This window comes from Trichoderma gamsii, assembly GCF_001481775.2.
Source record: "Trichoderma gamsii strain T6085 chromosome Unknown Scaffold_7.2, whole genome shotgun sequence".
In the NCBI taxonomy this organism is placed as follows: Eukaryota; Fungi; Ascomycota; class Sordariomycetes; order Hypocreales; family Hypocreaceae; genus Trichoderma; species Trichoderma gamsii.
In genome coordinates, this window is record NW_020171344.1 from 632,354 (window position 1) to 657,494 (window position 25,141).

General features: G+C 51.1%; 9 protein-coding genes across 9 annotated transcripts; 5 read left to right on the forward strand and 4 right to left on the reverse strand.

Annotated features, from left to right (window-relative positions):
- Positions 1–1,252, reverse strand: TGAM01_v202850 (LysM domain-containing protein; the record flags this gene model as incomplete). The annotated part of the gene is made up of 5 exons (XM_018802307.2): positions 1–291; positions 366–466; positions 526–646; positions 709–809; positions 898–1,252. 5 exons carry the CDS (start codon positions 1,250–1,252, stop codon positions 1–3), a joined length of 969 nt encoding a protein of 322 aa, XP_018664663.2.
- Positions 1,253–2,941: 1,689 nt separating this feature from the next.
- Positions 2,942–5,208, reverse strand: TGAM01_v202851 (LysM domain-containing protein; the record flags this gene model as incomplete). The annotated part of the gene is made up of 5 exons (XM_024549076.1): positions 2,942–3,120; positions 3,452–3,562; positions 3,635–4,365; positions 4,431–4,661; positions 4,727–5,208. The coding sequence occupies 5 exons, from the start codon at positions 5,206–5,208 to the stop codon at positions 2,942–2,944; spliced, it is 1,734 nt and encodes a 577-aa protein (XP_024406191.1).
- Positions 5,209–6,542: 1,334 nt separating this feature from the next.
- On the forward strand, positions 6,543–13,338 carry TGAM01_v202852 (glycosyl hydrolase family 18; the record flags this gene model as incomplete). The annotated part of the gene is made up of 23 exons (XM_024549077.1): positions 6,543–6,902; positions 6,974–7,174; positions 7,247–7,388; positions 7,454–7,571; positions 7,633–8,219; positions 8,278–8,528; positions 8,601–8,685; positions 8,743–8,822; positions 8,887–9,171; positions 9,232–9,326; positions 9,387–9,556; positions 9,634–10,092; positions 10,165–10,656; positions 10,718–10,760; positions 10,819–11,834; positions 11,901–11,971; positions 12,040–12,051; positions 12,137–12,444; positions 12,523–12,637; positions 12,734–12,789; positions 12,855–12,885; positions 12,950–13,055; positions 13,145–13,338. The coding sequence occupies 23 exons, from the start codon at positions 6,543–6,545 to the stop codon at positions 13,336–13,338; spliced, it is 5,277 nt and encodes a 1,758-aa protein (XP_024406192.1).
- Positions 13,339–13,707: 369 nt separating this feature from the next.
- TGAM01_v202853 (hypothetical protein) lies at positions 13,708–14,343 on the forward strand (the record flags this gene model as incomplete). Its single annotated transcript, XM_018802310.1, has 2 exons — positions 13,708–13,852; positions 14,030–14,343. The coding sequence occupies 2 exons, from the start codon at positions 13,708–13,710 to the stop codon at positions 14,341–14,343; spliced, it is 459 nt and encodes a 152-aa protein (XP_018664666.1).
- Positions 14,344–14,566: 223 nt separating this feature from the next.
- On the reverse strand, positions 14,567–15,832 carry TGAM01_v202854 (D-amino-acid oxidase; the record flags this gene model as incomplete). The annotated part of the gene is made up of 3 exons (XM_018802311.1): positions 14,567–15,012; positions 15,134–15,741; positions 15,810–15,832. 3 exons carry the CDS (start codon positions 15,830–15,832, stop codon positions 14,567–14,569), a joined length of 1,077 nt encoding a protein of 358 aa, XP_018664667.1.
- A 2,028-nt stretch (positions 15,833–17,860) lies between these two features.
- TGAM01_v202855 (hypothetical protein) lies at positions 17,861–19,597 on the forward strand (the record flags this gene model as incomplete). Its single annotated transcript, XM_018802312.1, has 2 exons — positions 17,861–18,043; positions 18,110–19,597. 2 exons carry the CDS (start codon positions 17,861–17,863, stop codon positions 19,595–19,597), a joined length of 1,671 nt encoding a protein of 556 aa, XP_018664668.1.
- A 958-nt stretch (positions 19,598–20,555) lies between these two features.
- TGAM01_v202857 (hypothetical protein) lies at positions 20,556–21,349 on the forward strand (the record flags this gene model as incomplete). The annotated part of the gene is made up of 2 exons (XM_018802313.2): positions 20,556–21,071; positions 21,143–21,349. The coding sequence occupies 2 exons, from the start codon at positions 20,556–20,558 to the stop codon at positions 21,347–21,349; spliced, it is 723 nt and encodes a 240-aa protein (XP_018664669.2).
- A 296-nt stretch (positions 21,350–21,645) lies between these two features.
- Positions 21,646–23,257, reverse strand: TGAM01_v202856 (hypothetical protein; the record flags this gene model as incomplete). The annotated part of the gene is made up of 2 exons (XM_018802314.1): positions 21,646–23,132; positions 23,224–23,257. The coding sequence occupies 2 exons, from the start codon at positions 23,255–23,257 to the stop codon at positions 21,646–21,648; spliced, it is 1,521 nt and encodes a 506-aa protein (XP_018664670.1).
- A 1,023-nt stretch (positions 23,258–24,280) lies between these two features.
- On the forward strand, positions 24,281–25,084 carry TGAM01_v202859 (hypothetical protein; the record flags this gene model as incomplete). Its single annotated transcript, XM_018802315.1, has 2 exons — positions 24,281–24,497; positions 24,567–25,084. The coding sequence occupies 2 exons, from the start codon at positions 24,281–24,283 to the stop codon at positions 25,082–25,084; spliced, it is 735 nt and encodes a 244-aa protein (XP_018664671.1).
- Positions 25,085–25,141: the final 57 nt, after the last annotated feature.

Consider the following 25,141-nt stretch of genomic DNA (forward strand, 5'->3'; position numbering starts at 1 on the left):
TCAGGCGCCGACGCACACATCATAATTCAGCCATAAATTGTTGCACGTGTCAGTAATCTCGGTGTTCCACTTGCGGAACTGCGCATCGGTTATGCCGTATTGCTTCTCGATGGTGACGCAAGAGTCGCTCGACGTGATCAAGTGGAATTTCTTGCAGGTAGAGATGGTCCCGGGCTCCGTCCCATAGCCTGGGAGGCTGCTGGTCGTCGACGTCGGCTTCTTGGACGTGGTGGTGGTGCCGCGTACTGCCACGCACTCGTAGTCACCGGCAATGAGGTTGGAGCAGTCGGCCTGTTAGGCGGCGTGTTAAGACGAGGCAATTGAAATAATAGGGGAATTCAACCATGCAGTGTACAATCACTCACTTTGATGTTATTCCACGCGAGAAAGTCTGAAAGAGCCACTCCGTTGGCAGCCGCAATGTCGGCGCAGTAGTTGTCGCCCGATTGCTGAACCCACTTTGTGCCTGCAATGTATTAGATTCTGTGTGCCATCAAGCACCATGATTAAGAGGCAAATACTTACAATTCGAAGTCGCCCCAGGCTGAGTCGGCGACGGGAACTTGCTAGAGCTTGTGGTGGTGGAGGCACCACCGCTGACGGCGACACACTCGTAGTCACCGCCAATCAAGTTGGAACAGTCGGCCTGTTAGGTGTGTTAAGATGAGGCGATTCAAAAAAAGATATTTCATCAGTTGCAATACTCACTTTGATATTATTCCACGCGAGAAAGTCAGAAAGAGATACGCCGTTGGCAGCGGCTATGTCGGCACAATATTGGTTCCCCGTCTGCTGCACCCACTTTGTGCCTACAAGGACAAGCAAGTTAGCTAAAATGGCGATGACTATGTACATAAACCACCCTCATGACGGATGATATGCTCAGAAGCAACTTACACTTGGACGTCGCCCCAGGCTGGGTTGGAAATGGAACGTTATTGGACGTGGTGCTCGCCGCCTTTGAGGTGGTCGTCGAGCTCACCCGCGTTGTTGTTGAGGACTGGCCCGGCAGAGGGCCCGTCCACTCAACGCAGTATAACGAGCCGGACTTGAGGGCGGAACAGTCCTTGACATTGGGGTTGTAGCTCTTGAACTGGGCTTCGGTGATGCCCCAAGCAGCTGCCAGAGAGGCGCAGGTATCTCCGTCATCTGCATAGGCTGAAAAGGCACAGTCCCGTTCCACAAGTGGGGAGGCAAGGCCACAGGCCACGAGGAGGGCAAGGAGGGGCAAGGAGCTACGGCTGAGCATCATGTTTCGCTACTATTCTTGATGGGAAGCAGAATGGGCTGTACTGCAGGAATAGTCAAGAACGTTGACGATCCCTTCAGAGCCCTTTAATAGGAATATCTGGCCGCTGAGAGTGAGTATGTGAGCAATGGCCCGTATGGCCGGCCGGCTTCGGCGAGTGTAACGTAAGAGCGTGTTGGTTTAGAAAATGTCTCGTACGAGTCATATTCAATAATCCATATCCATTGCATGTGTAGCCTACCAACTATTTCGGCTTTCGTGTATAGTTTGGGCGAAGGTCCTCGCTGAAACAAAGGAACAACCGCATACTATTGCACAGTGCAAAGGATCAATCAACGACATACCGCAATCAAGCCGTGCTATTGCCGATAGCTTCTGGGTAAGTATCTAGGATTCGCAGGATTGGCTACCTAAGGTAGTTCCCACTATCCCACTATGCCGGTTGTTTATGTGGTTTCCTCATCGGGCAATCGCCGCAAACCACATAGTTTAAGCATAAGTGGAGTGTTTATGTAGCTTAATATAGCTGCGATGACTATACACTGTCCTATCTGGCACACGGCACACGGCACACGGACTCTGTTATCATATACTTTCCCCAATGCCTTATATTCTTTCAAAACTGGTATATGTTATATCATTTAGTTTATGTTATACTCATCCATTATTGATTTATAAGCAAATATTCATTTTCATAAGCTATTGAAAACATCTTTTTCTACAGGGATACTGCAGGGTGGTCGCAGGCTTTTATTCCCAAATACCTGTACTTGCCTAGGTAGGTAGTTTACCCCGCTGAGACCCATGAACCCCACAGCTTCACAAAGAGGCTATTGCACATGAATCTTTATCAGTCGAGATGTGGCAACCTACGCATGGGAATGCGTGTTGGACGAACGCTTTCACTGTATATGTGGGGGTACTTTTGGACGACAGGTTCACGTGTCAACAGAATGGGTAGGACCAGGAATCAATGCTACTGTTCTGACTCCGCAAAGTACCAACAACTAATACAACTATGATGTGTTACTCACGCCGCGTTATGTGAATATAGTGATAATGAAGCTAGCCATAATTGGAAAAAAGAAGCTGCAGTTTCATTGATAGAGACCGCAATGAGATGGCTGGCATAAGAGGTTTTTTGGGTCATGTGGAGCGACTAATGGCAAAAGGCTATGATTGTCTCATAAAACTTATTGGGACGTTGATAGATATGAGCAGCTAGTAAAATCATAGGGCGATTCACTAGCATTAACATTTGGAATGTAAAACGGCAAATTGAAGTATTTGCTGGCTCTCATAATGCGTAAGAATCTACCTTATCTATATATCACCTATAGTGGGTAGGTAGTGGCGGAAGAAGTCACATGGCTTCTTTCTACCTCCCGCCCTTAACAAAACTACATGATTTTGTGACAAGGCTACAAGCATGTAATGGGAAGACTGGACCAGAATGTCATCCAGAAACCCCAATGCAATAGGCCGCCCCTGGCGTGAAGCTGCATCCGATGGTTAGTCATCTCACAAGTACGGCCGAAAGGTGAGTGACTTGACTTACTGCGCACAAGTCCCGCTCAATACAGTGTTCCAAGCATCTGTTGCATTCATTTGTTAGCTGTGAATATAACAAGCACTTTGGGACTCTTCTTACAGAGATTCGCAGTTGTGATGCCGTTCGCCGCGGCGAACAAGTCACAAGTCTGGCCCGACTTGGCGAGGGCATACTTGTTGCAATTCTTTGCGATTCCAGGTTGCGTGGGCCCTGGCGGCGTTACCCTGGTTGTTGTCGTTGTCGTCGTTTTGCTGGTCGATGTTGCCGACGGCGGAGGCACCGACGTCAGGGTGTCGTTGCTGGGGCTTAGGACGCAATACTGTGTCAAGTGTTAGAACTTGGAAGATCAAGGGGCCCAATGACCACAGGGGAAGGAGTTTTGCTCTGTCACATACGGCTGCTTGAGACCACATGCTCCGGCATTGTGGTCCTATAGGTACAGCTGATGTTAGCAACAAATGATGAAACGGGGGATCATGCTGATCATGCTCGACTGATGAGTACCTATCTGGGGATTCCAGGCATAGAATTGAGCGATTGTGATGCCCCAATCAGAGACAACCGAAGAACAGGTATCGCCTGAGGCAGGGTGGATGCCAAGGTCAGCAATGCTTCTTCTCGTGGTGGGCCATGCCTCAAAACTATCTCACCATCCACTGTTGTGTACCACACAAGACATCGAGTCGTGGCTCCCGGAGTAGAACCCTCAGGGGGCGGAACGAAGTCGTAGGCGGGATCTGTCCAGCCGGTCACCGTCGAGTCTATAATTCCAGTTAGCCACCATATGGAATCCTTTGCCTGATCATTAAAACATCGCCTGCTCCTATACTTACTCGCTGGATCGTACAAGAGGCTGCAATACGACGTATTCTGCTGTAGCACGCAGTCCCACATTGAGTAGTTTCCGCCATTCAACACGCTCGGATTCCACTCGACCCAGGAATCCACATCGGCACCGTGCACACCCGCGGCGGCATCGCACAACATGCCATAGTAGGGATTGTCCCACATCTTGAAGCAACCGGCAATCGAGCCATTAGCAAGCGGGTACTTGGTGGCATTGCTCGTCGGCAGCGGGGGCATGGTCCAAGTGGTAGTGACAGTCGGAAGATCGGAAAAGGCCTGCGACGACCCGGAGGGCGGCGAAACCACGGCCGTGCTCACGGTGGTGGCGGGCGGCAGCGATACGGAGGGCGTCGTGTAGCCGGATGGGTTGCTGATGCAGAGGATTCGGCCGACCATGCGAGCCAGATCTCGGCACTGGGGGTCGAGCATCGGATTCCACAGGCGCACTTGCAGCGGCCAGAGGCCGAACTGGGCGGCGATGCTCTCGCACGTATCATTGGCCGCCACCTTGTAAGTCTGGCACGAACCTTGGATGCACAGCGACGTCTTGTTGCCCGGGAAATTGACGCAGCCCGACTGTAGATGATTGATGGCCAGGAGCTGCTCTGTGCCAATGCCATGGCTCTTGGCGAAGTCATCGCAGTTGGCGTTTGTGGCCACGGGCACGCTGATTCCCGAGCAGGACGTGGGCCTCGGGTTGTAGCCCGAGACGATGGTGCTGGTCACATCACGCTGGCGTCAGCTCGCGCGTGCTGCTGCTTGATTTAACAAATATTTACTCACTTGTTGTCCGCAAGGATGACAGAGTACTTGGGCGTAGAGAGTGGCGCCGCCGTGGTCTTGCACGCAGTTGTAATGTGCGATGACCACGCACTGGCTTGCTCGGGCGCATACTCGTCAAAGCCCTCAACTCTCGCTCTGATTGCACCCAGGCTACAGGTGTCGCAGCTTGAATTGGTGGAGAAGAAATTCTCCTCCCCAGCCTTCAGATAACACCACTGAGCTGGATCCGAACTGTGTATAAGCTGATTTAGCCATTGGCCTATTCACGCTGACGGGGATACATGATGAAAACACACTCGTCTTGCAGGCAATTGATCTTGTAGTTGAGCAGGAAATAGTCGGCCAAGTGTACTGGTCTTACAGAGCCCCCCTGGATGTTGTAGATGTCATCGTAGAGCCCCGTTCCAGGGATGGCCACAGAGCCGTTGGAGGGCGTGCTGGAGCTGACGTCGTTGGCGCAAGCGCCCAAGACATTCTCGCGGTAGCTGGCGATGGACTTTGTGCATTCGGGGATACAAAGAGTTGTGAGGTTTGCCTCCGTCAGGGTGTTGAGGGTATACAGCGCGAGCGGGCTGATCAAGAGGCCGGAGCAGGACAGAGGGCTGGTCATGGCGCTGGCGCAGCCGCTGGACAGCGATGCGACCTGCGAGGCCGAGAAGAGCTGGACAGAGGAGCCATCGCTTGCGAGAGCATTGCTGTTGGGCACTGCCTTGGCTGCGCATATCGACGCTGTGCCAGACGACACGGCCAAGAGGAAGGGCGTCCAAGACGGCGACATGATTGTTCAATGTTTGTTCTTGCTCGCTTCCAGCCAGCCCGGAGGAGTCGCAGTGTCAGGGCACCGGATGAAGTAGCTGGGCGAGGCCTCCTCGGACATGGAGTCGGAGATGTGAAGAGCAGCTTGACAACGATGACGCCTCGGGAGATGGATTGGTTGGTCCTTTCATGTTGTCGCATTGCCCGGATGTGGTTGCAGCCGGGAATATCCATATACGAGTATCCATGTACGAAGGCCCATATGGGTACGAATAAACAAATAGTGATATACAGATATTCATATAAAGATATTCATGCCAATATTCACGGACCAACAGCACCTACTGTCGATATCATGGCCACGGGTGCCACGCCACACTGTGCGATATGGATTCCATATCCTTCCAATAGGCTATTAGGCTCAAGTTCAATGTTGTAATCTAAAAGCCAAGCCCCTGCAAGGCGATCGTCAATCTCGGCGGGGGGTGGAGACGAAGGAACACGCTAGCGAGAACAGGCTGCCGGGCCGATCCTTCCAGTGGACGGGAATCTAGTATTCTATCCACAGTAGCCAACATTGAATATTACTGTAGGCACCAATCGGGGCATTTGCAACAAGCATCCCCAAAGAGCCGTCAAAGATAGGTATATTTTCGTATGCAAGCAGAAAAGCATTCAATGTTTGTCTTATACGGATATCCCCGATATTCCCGTATTGGAACCGGATCATGCCTTTCCCGACGGCCCTGTTCCATTCCAGAAGGAGCAAAATCCTTCAACAGCTACCAACGCAGCGTTACACGGGCACACCGCAGTCCTCTTGATGGCTCACAACACTCATCGTATTCAGCATCTAGAACTCGAATCTTTTGTTGTAAACAAATACCCTCTACTGTCAGGCTTCTCGCGGCAATACCCTATGCAGCAGTACCTTGAACAAAAACCTGCCTAGTATAGATACACACGCCGAAAAGGCTCCGCACTTTGATGTTGCAACAGGCCAGTATCTGCATTACACGGCCGCTGGGTGATGCGTGATGCTCGCTTTCAGTCATTAGGGGGCCACAAGATGGCCGATAATACCGCAAATCTGGTAAAGAGGTTTCCTGCTGTAGGATCCAGGGAGGGGTCGCGATGGGCTCAGCCGGAAGATGTGAGTACAGCGTTATACGCCCAGCAAGCCTGGACTCCCTGGATAAGAGAACTTCGCACGCATCCTCTCACCTACTTCAGCTACTTCTTCAGTGGCCTTGAAGCTCTCGATTTCATTTGCTCTCCAAAGCACCTATAATGGGCAAATTCTCTCATTGGAGCTCTCATAGGAGCCTTCATAGGAGCCTCCTGTGCAGGCCCATGATGCTATCGACTCTCGCTTTCTTTCTTACCCTCCTCAACCTGTCTTTCTTTGCTCTCGCAGAGTTTGTACCGGCATCAGAGGCCCTTTCAGACTACACCAATATCACTTTAGCCCCCGGCATCTTCAGGAGGCAGCTTGGCACTTCCGACGACCATAGCTGCACCAAGGACAGGGCGTGCCTCAACGGCGCTTGCTGTGGTGCGAGCGGGTGGTGCGGTTACGGTGACGTGTATTGCGGTGATGGTTGTACGTCCAATTGCGATGCTACAGCTGAGTGCGGCAAAGACTCGGCCAGCGGCGCGGCTACCTGCCCCTTGAACGTCTGCTGCAGCGAGTTTGGCTTCTGCGGAACAACCCCTGTGAGTAGGAACCAGTCTTGCGCTCTCGAAGCGCAGCTCGACAACACTCACTGACAGGCACGGCTGGACAGGATTTCTGCGACAATAGGTGTCAGTCCAACTGCGGCACCCCGAAAGACCCAGGGGGCGGCGGAGACGCTCGTGACCGTGTCGTTGGTTACTATGAATCATGGCGAGCTCACCTCGACAGCTGCGGTGTCATGACGCCAGCTCAGATTCCGGTTGACCAGTTGGATATTCTCAACTTTGCCTTTGCCTACATCGACACCGATGTAAGTTCAACTGTTTGCCTAGTGCTGCTTTGCCCATCTTGTTAATCTCTAAACATCTCCCGTCTTCCTCAGCTCAACATTGTGCCAATGGCCAATGACGCCTCGTTGGACGATCCATGGGAAATATTCCATGAAGTCACCAATGTCAAGTTTCGGAACCCAAAGTTGCAGGTCTGGCTGTCAATTGGCGGCTGGGACTTTTTTGATGATGGAAGTCAGTACATGATTAGCCCTATATCCCGTGATGCCCTCGGAGCTGCTGACCATCGAGAACAAAAGCCGACACTCAGCCAATCTTTGGCAATATTGCTGGGAGTGCCGACTTGCGTTCCGAGTTTGCAAATCGTCTCGTGCGATTCATGTCCCAGTACGGCTTCGACGGTGTCGACATAGACTGGTACGTACATGTATTACCACTCCATGCACGCTGTAGCGAAATGCTAATCCACACACCTTAGGGAGTATCCCGGCGCACCTGACCGAGGAGGTCATTCAGCTGACGTTAGAAACTTTCCTTTGATGCTTCAGGCTATTCGTGAAGAGTTCGACAGCTCCGGTCACGGCACCTGGGGTATCTCTTTCACGGCACCCAGCTCGTACTGGTATCTCCGCTGGTTCGACCTGCCCGGACTAGTCCAATACTCCAACTTCATCAACCTCATGTCTTACGACTTGCACGGCACGTGGGACCAGAACAATGAGATCGGCAATAAAATGTACGCGCACACCAACCTGACCGAGGTCGAGCTGGCTCTGCAACTGTTCTGGCGCGCCGGCATTGACCCGGTCCTCATTAACCTCGGAATTGGCTTCTATGGTCGCTCTTACACCGTCGCAGATCCAATCTGTAACATCATCGGCTGCGCCTTTAAGACGGGTGACCTCCTGTCGAGCGGCGGCGCTGCTGGGCCATGCACCAAGACGCAGGGCATTCTTTCGTACAAGGAGATCAACGACATAATTGCGGACAACAAGGACTCGGCCTTGGTCCGCTATGACGAGACTGCCGCCGTCAAGATGCTGATTTATGACCAGGGCTTGAGCTGTGAGTGCGGGCAACTGTCGCGCTCGCCCGCGATCTAGGACTAACAAACTGCTTCTAGGGGTCTCGTACGATGATAAGACAACATACCAGCAAAAAGTAGAATTTGCCAACGCGCGCGGCCTAGGCGGTCTCATGATCTGGGCAATTGACCAGGATGATGAGCGCTACACGGCCTTGGAGTCGTTACTCGGCAAGGATATCGATCCAGGGGTTGATCTGAGCCCTACCGTGGATTCGGATCAGTTCGAATTGAGCTCGTGCATGTACACCAACTGCGGAGATGTCTGTCCGGACGGGACGAAGCAAATGGTGAGTGGGCGCCAAGTTTACACTCAAAACTACCGAGACGTCTTTGGCTGACATAGGATGTCCGTCCACTAGACCTGGATTGACCAGGACGGCGACGGAAACTCTTGCAGAGGGATAGAGCGCTGGTTCGGCTTCTATCAGCCACAACGACGGTTCTGTCAGTCAATCTGCGCTCCGCTATATAAGTATTGATTGTCTAACCCATGCACTGCAGGCTGTCCGCCATGGGGCGCTCCGGACCCGGCTACTTGCCATTGGAGTGATGGCTGTTTTAGTCAATGTGACGTTGGTGAGGTAAATTCAAAAGTCCAAGCTCGCCAGCCAAGGTCCTCGGGCGTAGCTCATTTGTTTCATGCAGATCACCATGGCCCTCGACGACGAGGGCGATCAGAACGGCAATATATGCCTACTTGGAAAGCGTGCCTATTGCTGCCCTTCAGACTCGGCCCCTACTGCTCCCCAGTGCAAGCAGATAAGTTCTTGGAGCGGGAAGTGCACCAGTGACCTGCCACAGAAGGTGGGCGCAATCTCAGGCGTGTTAGTTGACATCCCTGTGTGCTGTTCTGCGGACGTCAAGTACAGCAACTGCAAGTGGTACGGCAAAGGGATCCTTGGGACCTGTGCGAACTCACAATGCCCTGTAGTGAGTGGTCCCGGAACCCCCTCTATTGGGTCACAGATTCACTTAACACAAACGTGATAGGGAAAAGTTGAGGTCTACACCAGCAGAATGGACGACAAGGCCGACTTTTGCTTCTTCAGCACCACTCATTCGCTCTGCTGCGACCCAGGAGAGGGGTACGAACCCGACCGGTCTGCTGCCATACCAAGCCTTTCTTGACTAACAGTGGATAATAGGTATGGGTCGGGCATCTTAACCGTTGAACTAGATCGCCTTTTCCCAGAGTCAGATGAGTTCACTGCCGATGATGTCCCCAATTTCTCCGAGGCATTCTACCAGAATAAGGCTGTTCTCCCTCAGCCACTCTATTCGGGTGATACCAATAATCCCAACACTTCGCCCTTTGGTAAGCTTTGTCTATAGACCTATATAGACCTAAACGAGGAGAGGGATATTCGCTGACCGTTGTCTTCCTCCCTACAGCTTGGGTCATCATGGTGGGGTGCCCAGATGATGTGCAATCCCTGGACAAGCGTGATGGCTCACATCTTGACGTTTTTGACTGTCCTGACACCCATCCTGATGACTTTAGCGTACAGTCTCTGCGCGCTGTGTGCACAGAGGAGTCTCCAGACAACAACTGCCAAGACATTCTTCTTGGCGGCGCTGAGAACACGGTCCTGCGCCTTCCGCCCGATTGTGGTCCTGATGTTTATGTCAGGGTCGTGTCGTTTTCTCGACTGGAGAACGCAACAGCACCCGCCCACCTTACCAGACGTCTTGTAAATAATCCCAAGGTCTATGAGATCAGGTATGACTATGACTTTGGTAAGGTTAGGGAGAAGAAAGAGAGACAGAAGCGGGGCCTGAAGACTCGTGCTGACGGCTGCGGCGACATCTACTTCCGCGTTGACTCTTCCGACCAACAGAATTACTGGCACGGTAAGTCTATTAATCCTGGTGCATTTTACTGGCAAAAAGACATGGAGCACTAATTGCGTATCAACCTTGCAGAGATCGTCCAGTCGAGCCCCCAGGGCAAGGTCAGGAAGCGGTCGCCGCAAGATTGGCGCCAATTCCACCTGGACTGGTTTGAACAGCATGGCTTCATGAACAACACGGTCCATGAGGACAGAGTGGGCAAGCGAGGATACGGCGACGACAGTTGGTGGAAGAACCTGTTCAACAAGCTCGCCAATCAACAACTAAACCAACCATACGAGGGCAGCACCAGATACGGTATATACAGGTACTACCCCTTTTCCCAGATGCTGTACAATGCCCGTCGATCCTGTCCTCCCAACGTCGATGCCAGTATTGAAGCCAAGGTCGAGGGCAGTTTCGAGGCCAACCTAGGCTTCGGGTTGTCACTTGTCGGTACCCTGACCAACTTCAACCTCGATGATGCCTACGCCTACTTCGTCTTGGACAACGCCAACGCCTTCACAAAGGTCTCCATCACTGGACAGGCCGCTTTCACCATATCTTCGGGCGAAATACCCTTGCGTGCGTGTTTCAAGTCCCACAGTATACATTTACTTTTGAGCTAGAATTGACCTGTATACAGTCGAGAACTTTGCCCCTTGGGGCGGCAGTTTCAACATTAAAGGGTTTGTCCCATCATCAACCTCCCTGCACCCTCAGATGGTCATTACTGACTGCATCAAGAATTGCTACCGTTGGCCCCTTTTTGGATATCACGGCCCAGTTGCAGTCGCTAGCGACGCTCTCCGGCAGCCTAGTCGGCGAAGTGCTCATCGCGACCGACGAACCGCAGGTCTTCATGTACCCAACATCCCTCGGGGTAGAGCCGGATCCCAAGTATTTCAGCATATACAACATCAAGGAGGCGACAAAAGCGAGTGCCGGCGTCGAGGCTAACGTGGCGGCCGAGGGCCACGTCGTAGTCAAGCTCGACCAGAGCGCCGCTTTCAAGATCCAGGTGCATTTCCTCTCCAGCGACCTCGTAAATACTGACATCCGCGCAACGTACTCCAACTCGATGAATCTGGGCATCGGAGCAGGCGCGTCCTCGGGAAGCGATAAGTGCTCCGGCATTTGGTACTGGATGAACTGGGCGAGCAGCGTGACTCTCAAGATGTTATCGCCGCTGCCTAACTGGGCCGGGGGCAACGTCAACAACAAGCTCTTCGACACCCAGGTCGAGATCATCTCAAAGACGTGCTACAGCTGGTCCGAGTCCAAGGACAGAAGGGAACTGTCGCAGCTCACCTCCGACTACAGCGACAAGGCCATCTCCAACGCCATCTTCAATGCCACCGTGATCGACGCGATGCTGGTTCGACGCGCCGACGTGGACGACCAGAACCCGCTATTCCCAGACCCTGGCGGCTCATGCCTCCGATGCGCCACGGACACGAACACGCCGCTGGGCGAGTGTGACACGAGCTTGTATGGTGACGACGGCAGCGAGCCCCTTGATTGCCCCGACCCGAGCACATCCGCCAAGAGGACGTTGGAAGGCGTCATGGAACGGGGCCTGATCCAGAAGCGTGGGAAAAAGGGCCAGTTCGGCATCTGCAAAGGGGTTTTCAGCATCGGTGTGAATGGAATCTCTTTCCCGGACTCCAAAGCCTTGGTCGCCGATGGTGCTAAGGAGCATCCCGTGTTTGGATCTTGGACCACGTGGGCGCCCGATGACCGGCCAGACTGCGACAACATGGGTAAGCTACCCAGAGGAATACCTAACGGAACCGTCTCAAATAGGTATTGACTGACACGTTTCTCAGGGTTCAACCAGCAAAGCAACCCAGCCCCAGGAGATGTCGACACATCCAAATATGGCACGGAACATATTCTTGTAAGTCAGAAAATAGTTGAGCTAGTGCCATAAACACTTGCTAACCACAATTCACTCCCCCAATTTAGGAATGGCAAATTGTAAGATCTCATCCGTTTTGCCAGCTAGTATGGCCCGACACACTGTTCTCCGGCTAACATAACCCGTCCCCTTTTCATCTCACAGCTCCAAAGGTTCCTTCAGAGCCTCGGCAGCAACGACCCGGCCGTGACCTACGACAACTGCGCATCCGACGATTTTAAGAAGGCGTTCCCGAATAAGTCCTGGAATTATGTACGTGACAGACAGACGTGGACTAACTGCGAGCACCTCAGATTCTGGTGGGGCAGCAAGGCTATCCCCGTCCCCTGGTACACCAGCGCGGATGTACAGTTTACGCCCATGAGTATCATGGGGCAGGCTATTCCCAACAGCGAGAACTCCTTCGACGAGTTCCAGCTACTAGACTCAATAATCAATAGCGCGAAACAAGCGTACGTGGATCTTATATTCTGCTTAGTGCTGTCGAATCAATACAAGACCATTGCTGACCGTGATCCTCTTTCGTTTAGGGCTTGGTCTTTTACGTACCAGGAATATATCCAAGATTATTCAAAATGTATCAAGGCAAAGAACTGGGCCGCGGCCATGAACAAGGTCCGGTTCACCATCTGGACACTGAAATATGTGAGTATCCTATACAGCTGCAGCTTCATGCAGAGGTTTCCATCGTGCTCTTCTTCTTAGTATTGCACAGTGAGATTGACGGAAAATCACCGATAGACCAAGGCTACAGAAGCCATCTTCAAGGCACAGGCAACAAGAGTAGGGGACTGGCTGTGAGTCGACGCCATATATATAACCGTGTCCACGCATCAAACTCCAAGCTGACATTCGCATAAAGTGACAAATCAGAAAACGCACTTGCCGCTGTTGTACGTTGCTTCTTTGGTGGCCCATCCATCAGTTGTGAAGTACCTAGGCTGACCAGATACATAGAAAGACACGTCATGGAATAAGTGCCAGTACAAGAAGCTAGACCTCGGGGACAAGTGGCGCAGGTTCATCTACAGCCACACGAATACAGTCATCGACAGGTTCACCGGTAAGTGCCCCCGGCTCACTGCCCTTGGGACGGCCACCATTGTCGAGACCAGGTCCGTGGTATACTAACACAACCTTTGCACCAAACAGATAACATCAAGGACGGCATTAAGGCTATCGAAAAGGCGCTCAATATCGACGACGACGGCGATACAGATATGGGGGGGACCACGACGGGGGCGTCAGAACAGAATAAGGATCTGTTGGACCGGCTTGATAAAATCAAGGATTTGTGGAACGAAGTAGGGGCGTGGACCAATCCTTTACCAGCCGAATGGGTGTAGTATAGCCCAATAGGTTTCTAAATATAGCTTTATATAGTATTATCTATACCTTTTTTTTTCTTCAATATAAAGTAGGTAGTTTCAAGCTTAAGGTAAGGCGGAAGAGCACTTTAGTCTCCACATTGATGCTACTAAAGGATTTTGGTGAGGTTGGACTAGGTAGGCGGTGAAGATTCTGCCGCATTATCGGCCCAGCTCCAACCCCATCTGACGATTATTCAGAGGGTCCGATCCAGCTCCAGTATCAAACCAGCTTCCATCGACATCAAATTCCCGAAAATCAGGCAATCAAGGCGCCGCCTAGGTGTTTTAACTATCAAAGCCGACACATTTCAACGCTGCTGAACATTGCGCACCTCAATGGCCACGATGGCGACGCAAAATCCCAATCTCCCTCAACCGCGGCTCGGTGTCCCGTCTCGGAATCCGCTGCCCTTGTCCGCTTCGCAGGAGTCGCAAGTTCGAGATATCTACTACGCTAGAGTGCGGAAACTGTGCGCTGATGAAATTAAAGGTATGTTGGCATTTGAATGGTATATTCTGTTTTCTTGATTCTGCATGGTTTTTAAGCTTGTCGTGAAAGTGGCATGATCCCCCCTCAATTTTTTCCCTCTCTCCTCGACCAATTGCTCCCGCATTTTCTCTATTGCAACCATGATGCAAGGCTGTAGCTAATAATGCTCTCAAATAGCATTCGCCGACTGCGCCCTCGGCCGAACATTTAGCGTTTCATTCGCCTGCAAAGCGGAAAACCACGCCATGAATGCCTGCATGGTGCAGCACGCCACTCAAGACGAACAAGACAAAGCCCGAGAGGACTGGTTCGCGCTGCGAATGGAGCGACAGAAGCAGCGCGAGAGGAAAGCCAAGATGGCGGCTGCTCAAGAGGAGTTTATGCGAGAGTGGTGGGGGCTTCCAGAGGAGGTGAGGCTGTCGAGGCAGAAGGAGATGGAGAAGAGAGGGGAGAAGATACCACCTGCGAGACAAGCGGCCGGCTCTAAATAAAGGTTGGGCTGATGATTATTGCTTTTCTTTCTTTAAAATCGTTGGCGTTTAATATTGGGCGCAGGCAAAATGGCTTTTGCATCACTTTGAGACATCAGTTGATGAGAGGGTGCTTGTACAAATAGATAGACATACGGGAGGAGGAGACCAAGGCTTGTATGATTACGAAGATTTGGATACAAAAAGTGCCTGGGCTGCGTTCTGAATGGACGCAATGGCACACTTATAGACGACTAGAAACTCGCTGCTTGACAAGCTCCAGAACTTCCTCTGCCACTCCCCACGAAAGCTCGTATCCCCTTCCACCAAGGCCGTACGCATGAACAATCGACCTCGCAGCATCGTCCTGCAAGCCCTTGATTTCACCAGCCGGAATATCCTCCCTCTCCAGCCTGATGCCCCCACGGCGAGTCGGTCTCCGGCCAACAATGTCGCCCAGTGGCTGCAATGGCCCGTCTGCCACGAGGGCGGGATAGTTGGCGGCGGCGTTGGAGAGCAGGCGGGCGCGAGTCTCGGCACTGGGTTCCGGGTCCCAGTTGTCGGGCTCTTTGGTGCCGCCGATGATGGTGCCGCCGTGGAAGTTTCGGGGGATGCAGAAGCTCCAGGTGCCGTCTGCGTATTGGCGGGTGTAGGTGATGGCGGAGGGGTTGGAGACGAGGCATGTTTGGCCTAGATGTGAGAATGAGTAAGTCAAAGATGTCGATATATAATATATGGGGCCAGAAAGAAGAGGGAGCAAAGTGAATGTGTATACAAAAGTATATCAAAGGGCTCATTTCGAATGACTCACCTCGTGTAGGAAACATGGCCGCGTCGTTGAATCCTATGCCAGAACAGTTGACGACAACTTGGACGCCCGGCAAAGACTTGACAAGAAACGCTTCGTTGACGTCACGGAGTTCCGTCGACATGATTTTGCCTCCCAGGATATGGAACTGGCGGAGCAGAAAAGAGCAGTAGATCATGGGATTAAGACACCACGTCTTGTACTCATAGCCATAAGTCACCTTGTCATCGGGAAAGTCCTGCTTGCCCAACCGCTTGAACTCCTCAAGACCAAGCTCAAGGGCCTTTTCCTCGTTCAAGTCGCCATGCACGGGGGGCGCAACATCAAAGTACTCGATGCCCTTCATAAAAGTGATGCCGGCTTCGGCAAACTTGGCCATGGTGGCCTCCATGTGACGATACGTCGTAAGGGAGAAGCCGTGCTCGCGTTGCTCGGCAGGATTGGTGGGCAGGACCCAGCGGTTGTGAGCGCCGGCCCATTGCGAGCTGTAGTTGATGAGGGCGCGCTTGTTGGCGGATTCGTAGGGCGTGGGGAAGTCCTTGGCGATGATGGTGACGCTGTGGCCGGCTTGTTGCAGGCGAAGGGCGGCGCTGAGGCCGATGACGCCGGCTCTTTTGATATGGTATGTTAGTCGATGATGCTGGTTATGTTGAGGAGGATGATGGGAGAGTGAAATTACCCGATTACTACAATGTCAGACATGGTGTTGTAAATTGTTACTGCGGTGTAAGTGATGAATGAGCTTCTGCGGCTACAGCTTGCAATGCATTGATATCAAGTTGACGTTTGGAGAGAAGGGGAGCTGTATATATGTTTTCATGATGGTTTTAACGAAACCTAACAAGAATCATTCCATTAATTCCTCCAAAAATACGCCGCGTGACGCATTTGCCGACAATTCCTTCTCATTGAGTTGAAAAGTGTCATACGGCGGTTTATTGCAACGATGTCGAGTCTGCCTTTTGGCGCCGGCCCTCCGACTCTCGGCGCTGGCACGCGGGGTGTGGAGTTGGACAGACCGGGGGCCAATCATGAGCCATGCGGGGAGGATATGCCCAAGGCGAGAGGGTGTCGTCGATAGGCATTTGCAGCACAAAGAGGTCTTTTAGTTGGAGAGCTATTCAATCATATTTAAAGTGAGGCTGGACTGCAGGCAGAGATGGGCTGATTTTGGGGGCTTGCAAGTCTGCCTGTGTGTTCAGCTGCGATGCCAAGGATGGAATGGAGCCTGGACTGTGGGCTGTGATGTAAGGCGGTTGACTGCATCTGTAAAGCGAAGTCTTAGATGGCATGTGAAAAAATGAATAGGGAAGTTAATTGATGGTTTTGTTGGAAGTAGGTGGGAGTGCGGCTGTGTTGTATGTAATTGATGCTCTCTCGTCTCATGAGACAGTACGTACTAGACAATATACAAGGGCACAGATGGAAGCCGGCAACGCAACGCACTGAATGCATACTAGTACTCTGTCCGACTAAATATAACAGAAAAAAAGGGGAGCCAGTAAGAAGAAACAGCGGTTAGCATTCGTTACCGGCAATTATACTCATATGCACAAGTAGCGATATGTTATTGGCGGCTTGGCTCAACAAAGGCGTGTATAGGTAGACTTAGACGCGGACTGCGCATATACATACCTACAACTATTAGATTTATATCTCAAATTTAGCAGCAAAAGCGCAATCCATTGATGCCTGTAGATGTAATATCATAGTTTCTCTTAAACTCTTAGAGAATATATATATGTAAATACACTCTTGAGATATGTAGTACCTTTCTAAAGCGACTGCCCACCAACAATTAAGAGCAAGTACAATTTGTCATCTCGTCATTGGCCAGAAGAGGAAAGAGTTTGCAAATTGAGAAGCTCTCCCCAATGGTGGATCGCCAACCAGCCAATCGGCCCCCAGTCCCGGAAGTCGGTTGCCCATGGAGAAGAGAAACAAACGCATCTTGTCCATGTGGCTTCTGGATATGAAACTGTGGACATGTTTTCGCCACAGTTATTTCCATATCTGGCGCTGTTTCCCACGCTATATGTCGCTAGCTGTTTTTTTCTACCCTTAGACATACAAGTAAATGGGGGGGGTTTGGATTTAGCTTATACGCAGCATTCGTCAAAGCGAGTTAGAAAAGGCGGCGCTATATACGGTCTCACCATGGCTTTGCCACGCATCTTACGCAACCCCGCCAATAGCTTTCTCTGCTGCTCTCAGATATCGCATGCTCTTCAAATTTGAAGGAACTGGAGTGCAGGGCATCTGTGGAGAATTTGACGTCTCTTCGCTGGTTGCGTGGCAGAGCGAATAAATACTACCTACCTGGCAGCATTATCCCAATCCGGACTGTGTAGGCATATGCCCATCTTGGTAACAACAGCCTGCTGGTCAACGCATCCAACTCTCCCCTCCAAATTGACATATGCCTTCTTCTGTCTTTCTCAATGCGACTAATCACCCTGAGAGACCAGCAGTAGTAGAAAGCTAGAGATCCTACGTCGTACGTGAGCCGCTAATGTGGTGGTGGACTAACAGGGATAGAGCTAAACAGCCCACATGGGCATCTTACAAGCCCGACTCGATCCGTTTTTGGGCTGTGCTGATTCAACAAGCTTGCTCTGATACTTTATAAAGACCACGTCTCTTTCTTACTCTTATCCTAAACTCAATCTCATCTTTGCCATCTTTGCATCTTACAGAGCGTTCATCTTGTTATACACTCACTCACACACAATGGTCGTCCTAAAACCACAGTCCGACTTTGGCAATGCGCCACCCCCTCAGACGCCGTATAGCATCATCTCCAACCTGCCGGGATGGGATTTGCTTCGCAACTTTCGCGACGGAGACATGTCTCCCATGGCGAGGGTGGTCAACATCTATCCGCGCTTTGGCCCGACTCAGTTTGCTGGCAAGGTGAGTTGGATAGAACGAATCAAACTGTCCAAAAGTGTCAATAACTGACCAAGTACGCATATATAGCTCGGCCAAGAAGTAGCAAAGAAACTGGGCTATGAGGGCAAAGGCTGCATGGTATACCTCAACCCCATCATGTTCCCGTATACTGCCGGCCATGTCAAAAACTCTCACCGGAATGAAGCTGCCATTGATCCATCAAACCTCACCTTCAAATGCGTCGACGTGGCCGGCCATCGTGTCTACGCCGTCATCTTTGAACCCCAGCACACCAAAGCCCTCATGCTTAGCTGGGGCAATCCCGGCCTCGGACTCTCCATCCGTATTGCTGAGCATCTGCTGAGCAACATTGACACACTGGTCGAAGTCCCATTTGACGATTACAGGAACGCTCCCAAGCCAACTTTCACGCCCGCTGGCCCAGCTCACCAATTGCTCCGTGAACGCGTCAACAAGTTCATCCACCGCGCCTCTATTAACCCAGAGCTGGTGAAGAGCAAACCCGACGACGTCTATCTCTACCCCAGCGGCATGGCTGGCATCTACCATACCACGAATCTCATCCAGCAGTACCGCCCTGGAACCAACATCATCCTCGGCATCGTCTTCCACAATACCCAGCACCATTTGCTCGAGGAGAGCCCCAACGGATTCAAGCATTTCGGCAAAGTCGACAAGAAGGGCCTTGACGATATGGAAACTTGGCTCGAAGGAGAAACCAAGGAGGGCCGAAAGGTGAGCTTCGTCATTGTCGAGTTCCCAGGCAACCCGACCCTGGAAAGCACAGACTTGCCTCGCCTCAAGAAGTTGTCCGAAAAGCACGGCTTCGTGTTGATTGTGGACGACACCATTGCTGGCTTCGCAAACGTCGACGTGCTGGCACACTCGGACATTGTCCTCACTTCCCTCACCAAGAGCTTCAACGGCAGGGCCGACGTCCTCGGCGGCTCCGTCGTCCTCAACCCGCTGTCTCCCCACTACAGCGAGCTGTCTTCCCGATTTGCAGAGACTCACAACAACGAGCTCTTTGCCGGCGACGCGGAGATGCTTCTCGCCAACTCGCACGACTTCCTCCAGCGTACACGCCGCCTTAACCGCAACGCAGAGGCCATGGCGACTTTTCTGCATAACACAATTGGCCGCGACGACTCCCCCGTTGTCCGAGTCCAGTATCCCAGCCTGCTGGCCGACAAATCCAACTACGACCGCTTCTTGCGACGCAGCACGGTCGAACTGCCCAACCCCGGTTACGGCTGTCTCTTGAACGTCGAGTTTGAGAGCGTAGCAACTGCCAGAGCCTTTTACGACCGTTGCGGATTCTACTCCAGCCCGCACCTGGGCGGCCACGTCACCATCATGCTGGCGTATAACATGATGATGTTTGGCAAGAAACCCGAAGAAAAGGAGGAGTTTAGAGGGTACAATGCCCTCGAGGAGAGCATACGGATCTCTGCTGGTTTGGAGGACGTCGAGGATTTGGTTGATACGCTCAAGGACGCACTTGATGCGGCCATTGAGGTCAAGCGGAAAGCCACGCCGAATGGCACCAGCTAAAGTGGAAATGTACATGTATCATCTGCAGATAGCAAGCGAGAGATGAAGATGGTAGCAAATATATAAAAAAGCTTAATTTGAAGATGTTGCTGTTGAGCCGGTGAAGATGATTAGTAAATAATAACAATAACATTACTTCATATTTTGACACAGGATGCACCTGTGATCTAAATTATGTATTTAGCTAGATCACTAGCACGCTCACATATCTCTAGATGAGAAAGAAGATAGCCAAATAAATGGTTCTTATAACAATCTGACACTTGTCACAAACAGCATCTCTCCCGCATACTCCACGTCTCTTCAGATGCCTTCTAAAAGCTTCAACCAAAAGCAGTACTCTTTATCTTGGAGCATGAAACTTCAGGGTTAGTCTCTTCTCCAAATGGAAATAGTAAAGCATCGGCCAAAGATCTCTCTTCCACCCCATCTCCCTGATTGTCACCGCCCCAACCTTCTCCACCCCCATCTAGCGGAGTCTCCTCACATCGCCCATTCTAACCCCATCAGGCAACTAACCGGAGAAGCTCGCCGATGCGCCCTCCCAGCAATACTGCTTCTCACGAGGAGGGGGAGGGGATCGAGGAATCATGAATGCCTTCTCTCTTTTAAAGTTTCTCTCAAGGTGTGGTCAGTTTCGGTTAAAACATAGAGAGAGACCCTTGCAGTGACATGTCATTCTCGATATAGTTGCTTGGATTGGCAAAGCGGCTCGCAGATGATGCCGTTGTCGGCGTTGCAGTCCTCTTTTTCTCTTGCTATTTCCCAAAGACGGCTTCAAGATCGAAGAATAAGCTGTTGGCTCTTGATGATATGGTTGCTGCTGAATGGACATATAAGGGGCGATGAGCTACGCTCGCGAAACCACTTCATGTTGTATTGGTCTATTACCTTCTATCCAAGATATCCTTCATAATCTGCTCGTAAAACTCATATGCTCGTAAACCCTCTTTTCAAAATGACCTATCCTCAGCATTACGCTACAGAGGAATTCCCCCCCGACGCCGGAAAGGAAATTTCCACTGTCTATGCAAACGACCCAGCAACAACCGCCGAACTCTTAGAGTCTCTCATCGAGAGAGACGGCGCTGTCATCGTCAAAAACCTCGTTCCCCAATCTCTCTGTGCGCAGATCAAGAAAGATCTGAGACCTATATTTGACTCTGATAAACCAGATCCTGCTGGCTTCTTCCCTAGAACCACAAAGCGTGCTTCTGGCATTCTTGCAAATTCACCGGCCAGCGCCAAGCTGGTGGTGAACCCCCTCTTTCAGTCTGTCGCAGAAAGGATGTTGACCAGCAGATATACCTACTGGGAGGGCCAAGAGCAAAAGAGCGTGGCAGCGAAGCCACAAGTTGCAAGCATAGTAGGTTTCCGTGTTGAGCCTGGCGGCAAGCAGCAGCCTCTCCACAGAGATGACTCGGATTACCACACTCGAAACTGCGATATGCCGGTGATGTTGGGTTGCGTCACGGTACGATTCCGTACTTCATCTTCTATACCGCTAGAACGAATATTCCGCTGACAATAGTCTGCCATCTCTAGGCATTATCCAAGACGACAAAGGAAAATGGCGCAACTGTCATCATTCCAAGGAGCCACTTATGGGGGCCGGACAGATGCCCTCTTGATGAGGAAACCATCTCAGCAGAACTAGAAGTCGGAGATGCTGCTATATTCGTTGGCAACGTATATCATGCAGGAGGCGCAAACGTCACCAAGTATTCTCCCCCATCCAGCCTTGCATTGTGACCGCGACACTAATAGGTATTCGATTGCCCAGAGACGATGCCCGTGAGACGATTGGCGTATTTATGTGCAAAGGTACCCTGAGACAAGAAGAGAATCAATATTTGGAATTGCCCCCAGAGGTAGCTAAAGCCAAAGAATTCTCACCACAGCTGTTGCGTCTGCTGGGATACGGGCTATGTCCGCCAGCCTTGGGTCTATACAAGTATAAAGATCCAATGGAGGAGATATTTAACGTCTTAGACGCAGAAACTATCCGCAGATAATATAGGTATGCAATTCGAGTACGTTTTAACGTTTCATACGACCAGAATTCGAAGTCCATTCGCTTGCAGCTGCTGTGCAACCGGGAGCCAGTTGGGCTCCGGGCCGTTCCAAAATTCTGTAAGAAAGCTCCGGATAGTTTCATACTGGTTGAAGCCCGTCATGTTGATGACAGTATCAAGAATTGTAGCAACTTTGTGTTGCCTTTCTGCATCGCCATGACATTCTGTGCCTGCGATGAAAATCGGCCACGGTAAGTTTTGGACGCAGATGGAGATGTTCTCAATCTGGTCAAACTGATCAAACAGCTTCATAACTGAAGCCAGCCAATCGAAGTTACCCGGTGTTGCATATCCCAGACATCTGTATGCATAGACAACCGCTGCATGGTGGTATAAGTCCACTAATCTGATAAAGTCGCGGCGGACAATCGGTGGACTCATTTGTAGCTTGCCCGCAATCATCAGAGTCTGGCCTCTTGCCTGCTCAAAACGAGACTGGATTTCAATCGCGGTAAAGCTTTCGGGCCACTGTGACACGTCGATGGCTTCATTAACGGCCATGGACCGCCGTGATGCCAAAGTGATCTGATGCAGAAACGAAAGGTATTCGGAGAACAAAACATGGCTTCCAGAGTTTGGCGTAGGAAGAACCGTCTCCGCCACATCTATCAAGTCGAACGACGTTGCTGAACCTAGAACTTCATGGATGGCGAGCTGATTCCTTAGAAACGCAAACAGGCCCTTGTTACATGCTTCGTTCTGCCCAAAGACATTGACAATCCTCCTTGCAGCAAGTCGATGGCCTTCGGCGGCCTCTGAATGATTCTTGGCCATCTCATAGTTGGCAATGACGAGGATACAGGCCAGCATCCACTCTGCGTTGGCAACATCCGCACGGGTGTTCAGCTCCGCCCCGCTGATGAGCCGACTGTTCATTTCTCGGACCTGTCTTTGCAAAACCTCTAAGCATGCGTCTCGCGCCTCTTCGTGATATCGACCCAACTCAGTCGGGAAATTCGTGGGCCCGTGATAGCCATGATACAAAGAAAACGCGGCAATGGCGAACCGAAGACCCGGAGCGTTGGCCGCCATGGGCAGCATCCGTCGTCGATAGTCATTCTCTTCCGAATCGATCCAAACCATTCGTCCCGCCAGATTCTTGTCATAGTATTCGATTATATCCGGCGAAGACGCCCAGAGTGTGAAATTCAAGAGACTCGGTGTCGCAGAGGCGGTCTCTATCGCCTTATTAATACTAAGAGCCGCCGGTTCTATCGCTTGGAGGGCCTGTGAAGTCGCAACGGAAACCGAATCTTCGTTTGTTGGTGCCGGCAACTCCATAGGCACCGAGCCCGCCACAGGCAGCCTCTGGCCTTTCAGCTTGCCGCGGACGGCCACGCCATCAGCCCATCTCAAATGCCTCCCATATCCTGGACAGTTGAAACCCTTCTTGATGCATTTTGAACAAGCCGGACGACCGAGGTCACATCGAATGCGTCGCCGCATACAGGTGCGGCAGCCTATACAGAAAATAACGGAATTTATTAGTGACTGTAAACGGAAACAGAAAAAATAGGCAGTACGGTGCGAACAGCGCTTCTTTGGTTGTACCTTTTGATGCTTCAGCCGAGCCCTTTGAGCTCATTGCAATCGTAACTTATAACCATAAACAAATTCATCAATCCTGAGACCTGGAAAGCACTGGCGGGGGATGGCGCCCTGCAGATGGCGGTTTGCACGTTGTTTTGCCAAAGTGGGCGTGGAGATGCTGAAGCAAGAAGTGAAAAGGCGGCGGCTTCGGAGAAATAAATATTACCTGATTAGTTCGTTTACGTACGAGCAACGCAGCGCATCGCCTTATCGTCATCCACCAGCCAGTGCTAGTAGTACTACTTCTAGGCTAATAATCTGTTCCGCACCAGCTTTAGCCGCGGGCGCTTCTCATCGAGTGCCGGACAATGTCCGCTTGCCATGGCTGCAGCTGACCCTCGTGAGACCCGGGGAGAAGTGACAGAAAGAATGGATATCGAGATAGAAGCATCTGGATTTTCGCCTAGCTTACTAAATCCAAGATAGTTGGGTAGCATTCGATTTTCTAGATCAGCTAGTCTCAAGCTAATGATATTCTTTTCCCCATTTACAATAAACTAGAACTGAATTTATCTTCAAAGAAAAGCAAACCTCCTTTGCGACACAGAAAATTCTTCATTTTTGTCTGTGTTATCTAGTATTTGCTTTCAATAAAATTCGTCTCTAATGGTATCCCACCAATTGATTATACGTTTTTGTGTCAATAAAATAAAACTGGTTGAACGTTACACAAGCGGTGACACCGTCACACAGCGACAATTAGCAAGCTTCAGCGCCGCCCGTCATAGAGTAGAAAGAAAAGATGATGAAGAAGTGAAATGACAATGAGGCACCTGAGACCACGCCTAATTCACAATGAAGTGAATGAGCCATCTGTTCAGCCTTAGACCACCTACAGCGCATCAGCTGCTACTCCTCTTCTCCCATCTTAACCTCTCGACTGAATTCGAGCCTCGATGCCTCAAATCATGCTCTTCCATTAATTTCACGCTCTAGATATCAACACACAAGCTACTATTCAATCTCATCCACTTTCATCGTCCACATCATTCAATCTTATCTTGCATCTTGATTCATCATGGCCGCCAACCCAAGAGGGCCGCGAGACTTTATAAGCGATCTCGAGGACCTGGAGGACCTCCTCTGTCATCACATCACCAACTCTCAGCAATCTCCAGAGCTATTCACCAAACAAGTAGTGGATATTCTCAAGAATGTTCTTAGCAGCGATCGAACAACTCACTGGAGCACAAAGTCATTCATGCGCGCTCTTCGAGAAGAGTACGCTCTTCAAAGTACGTTATACCCCCCTTCCTGTTGGCAACCTCCACATACAAAATTCATACTCAATACATTCTTTGCAGATCTCACGGACAAGGAACCACTCTGTGACCGCGCCAGCCACGAAAGCTGGCCTCGCATCAATCGCACCGCCATCGAGCCCCTCAGCAACATGCCCATGACTCACGATCAAGGCACCGACCCCTGGTCCTTTGCCGTCCGCCTCGCCGATCAGCTTTACAACGTCATTCGCCTCCAAGCCAAGATGCCGTATAAGCCCTTCATCGAAGTCCTCGCTGAAAACGGTTTCGACCTGCCAGAGCATGATGACTCGGCCATGTATGGTAATGCAGCTGACAGCAACGACGACGGCGACCATATCCAGGATCGCCAAGGATATGAGGTCAGTCTCCACGCGAGACTATCTTTTCTGGATGATCGAGTTAAGATTCTTGAAAAGAGAGAGGAACTCTTAGAAGGCCAACTTGATCGTGCTACTCAGGCCATGGCAGCTCTGCGATGCACAAACTTGGAACTCGCCAAGAAGGTCTCTGAAGTTCAGCAACGAAACCATGAATTAACTAGATCGTATGTCGTGTAGATCGAATTCTGCAGCAAAAGGGGTGGGCAATTTGATACACACAGAGACATCGCATTC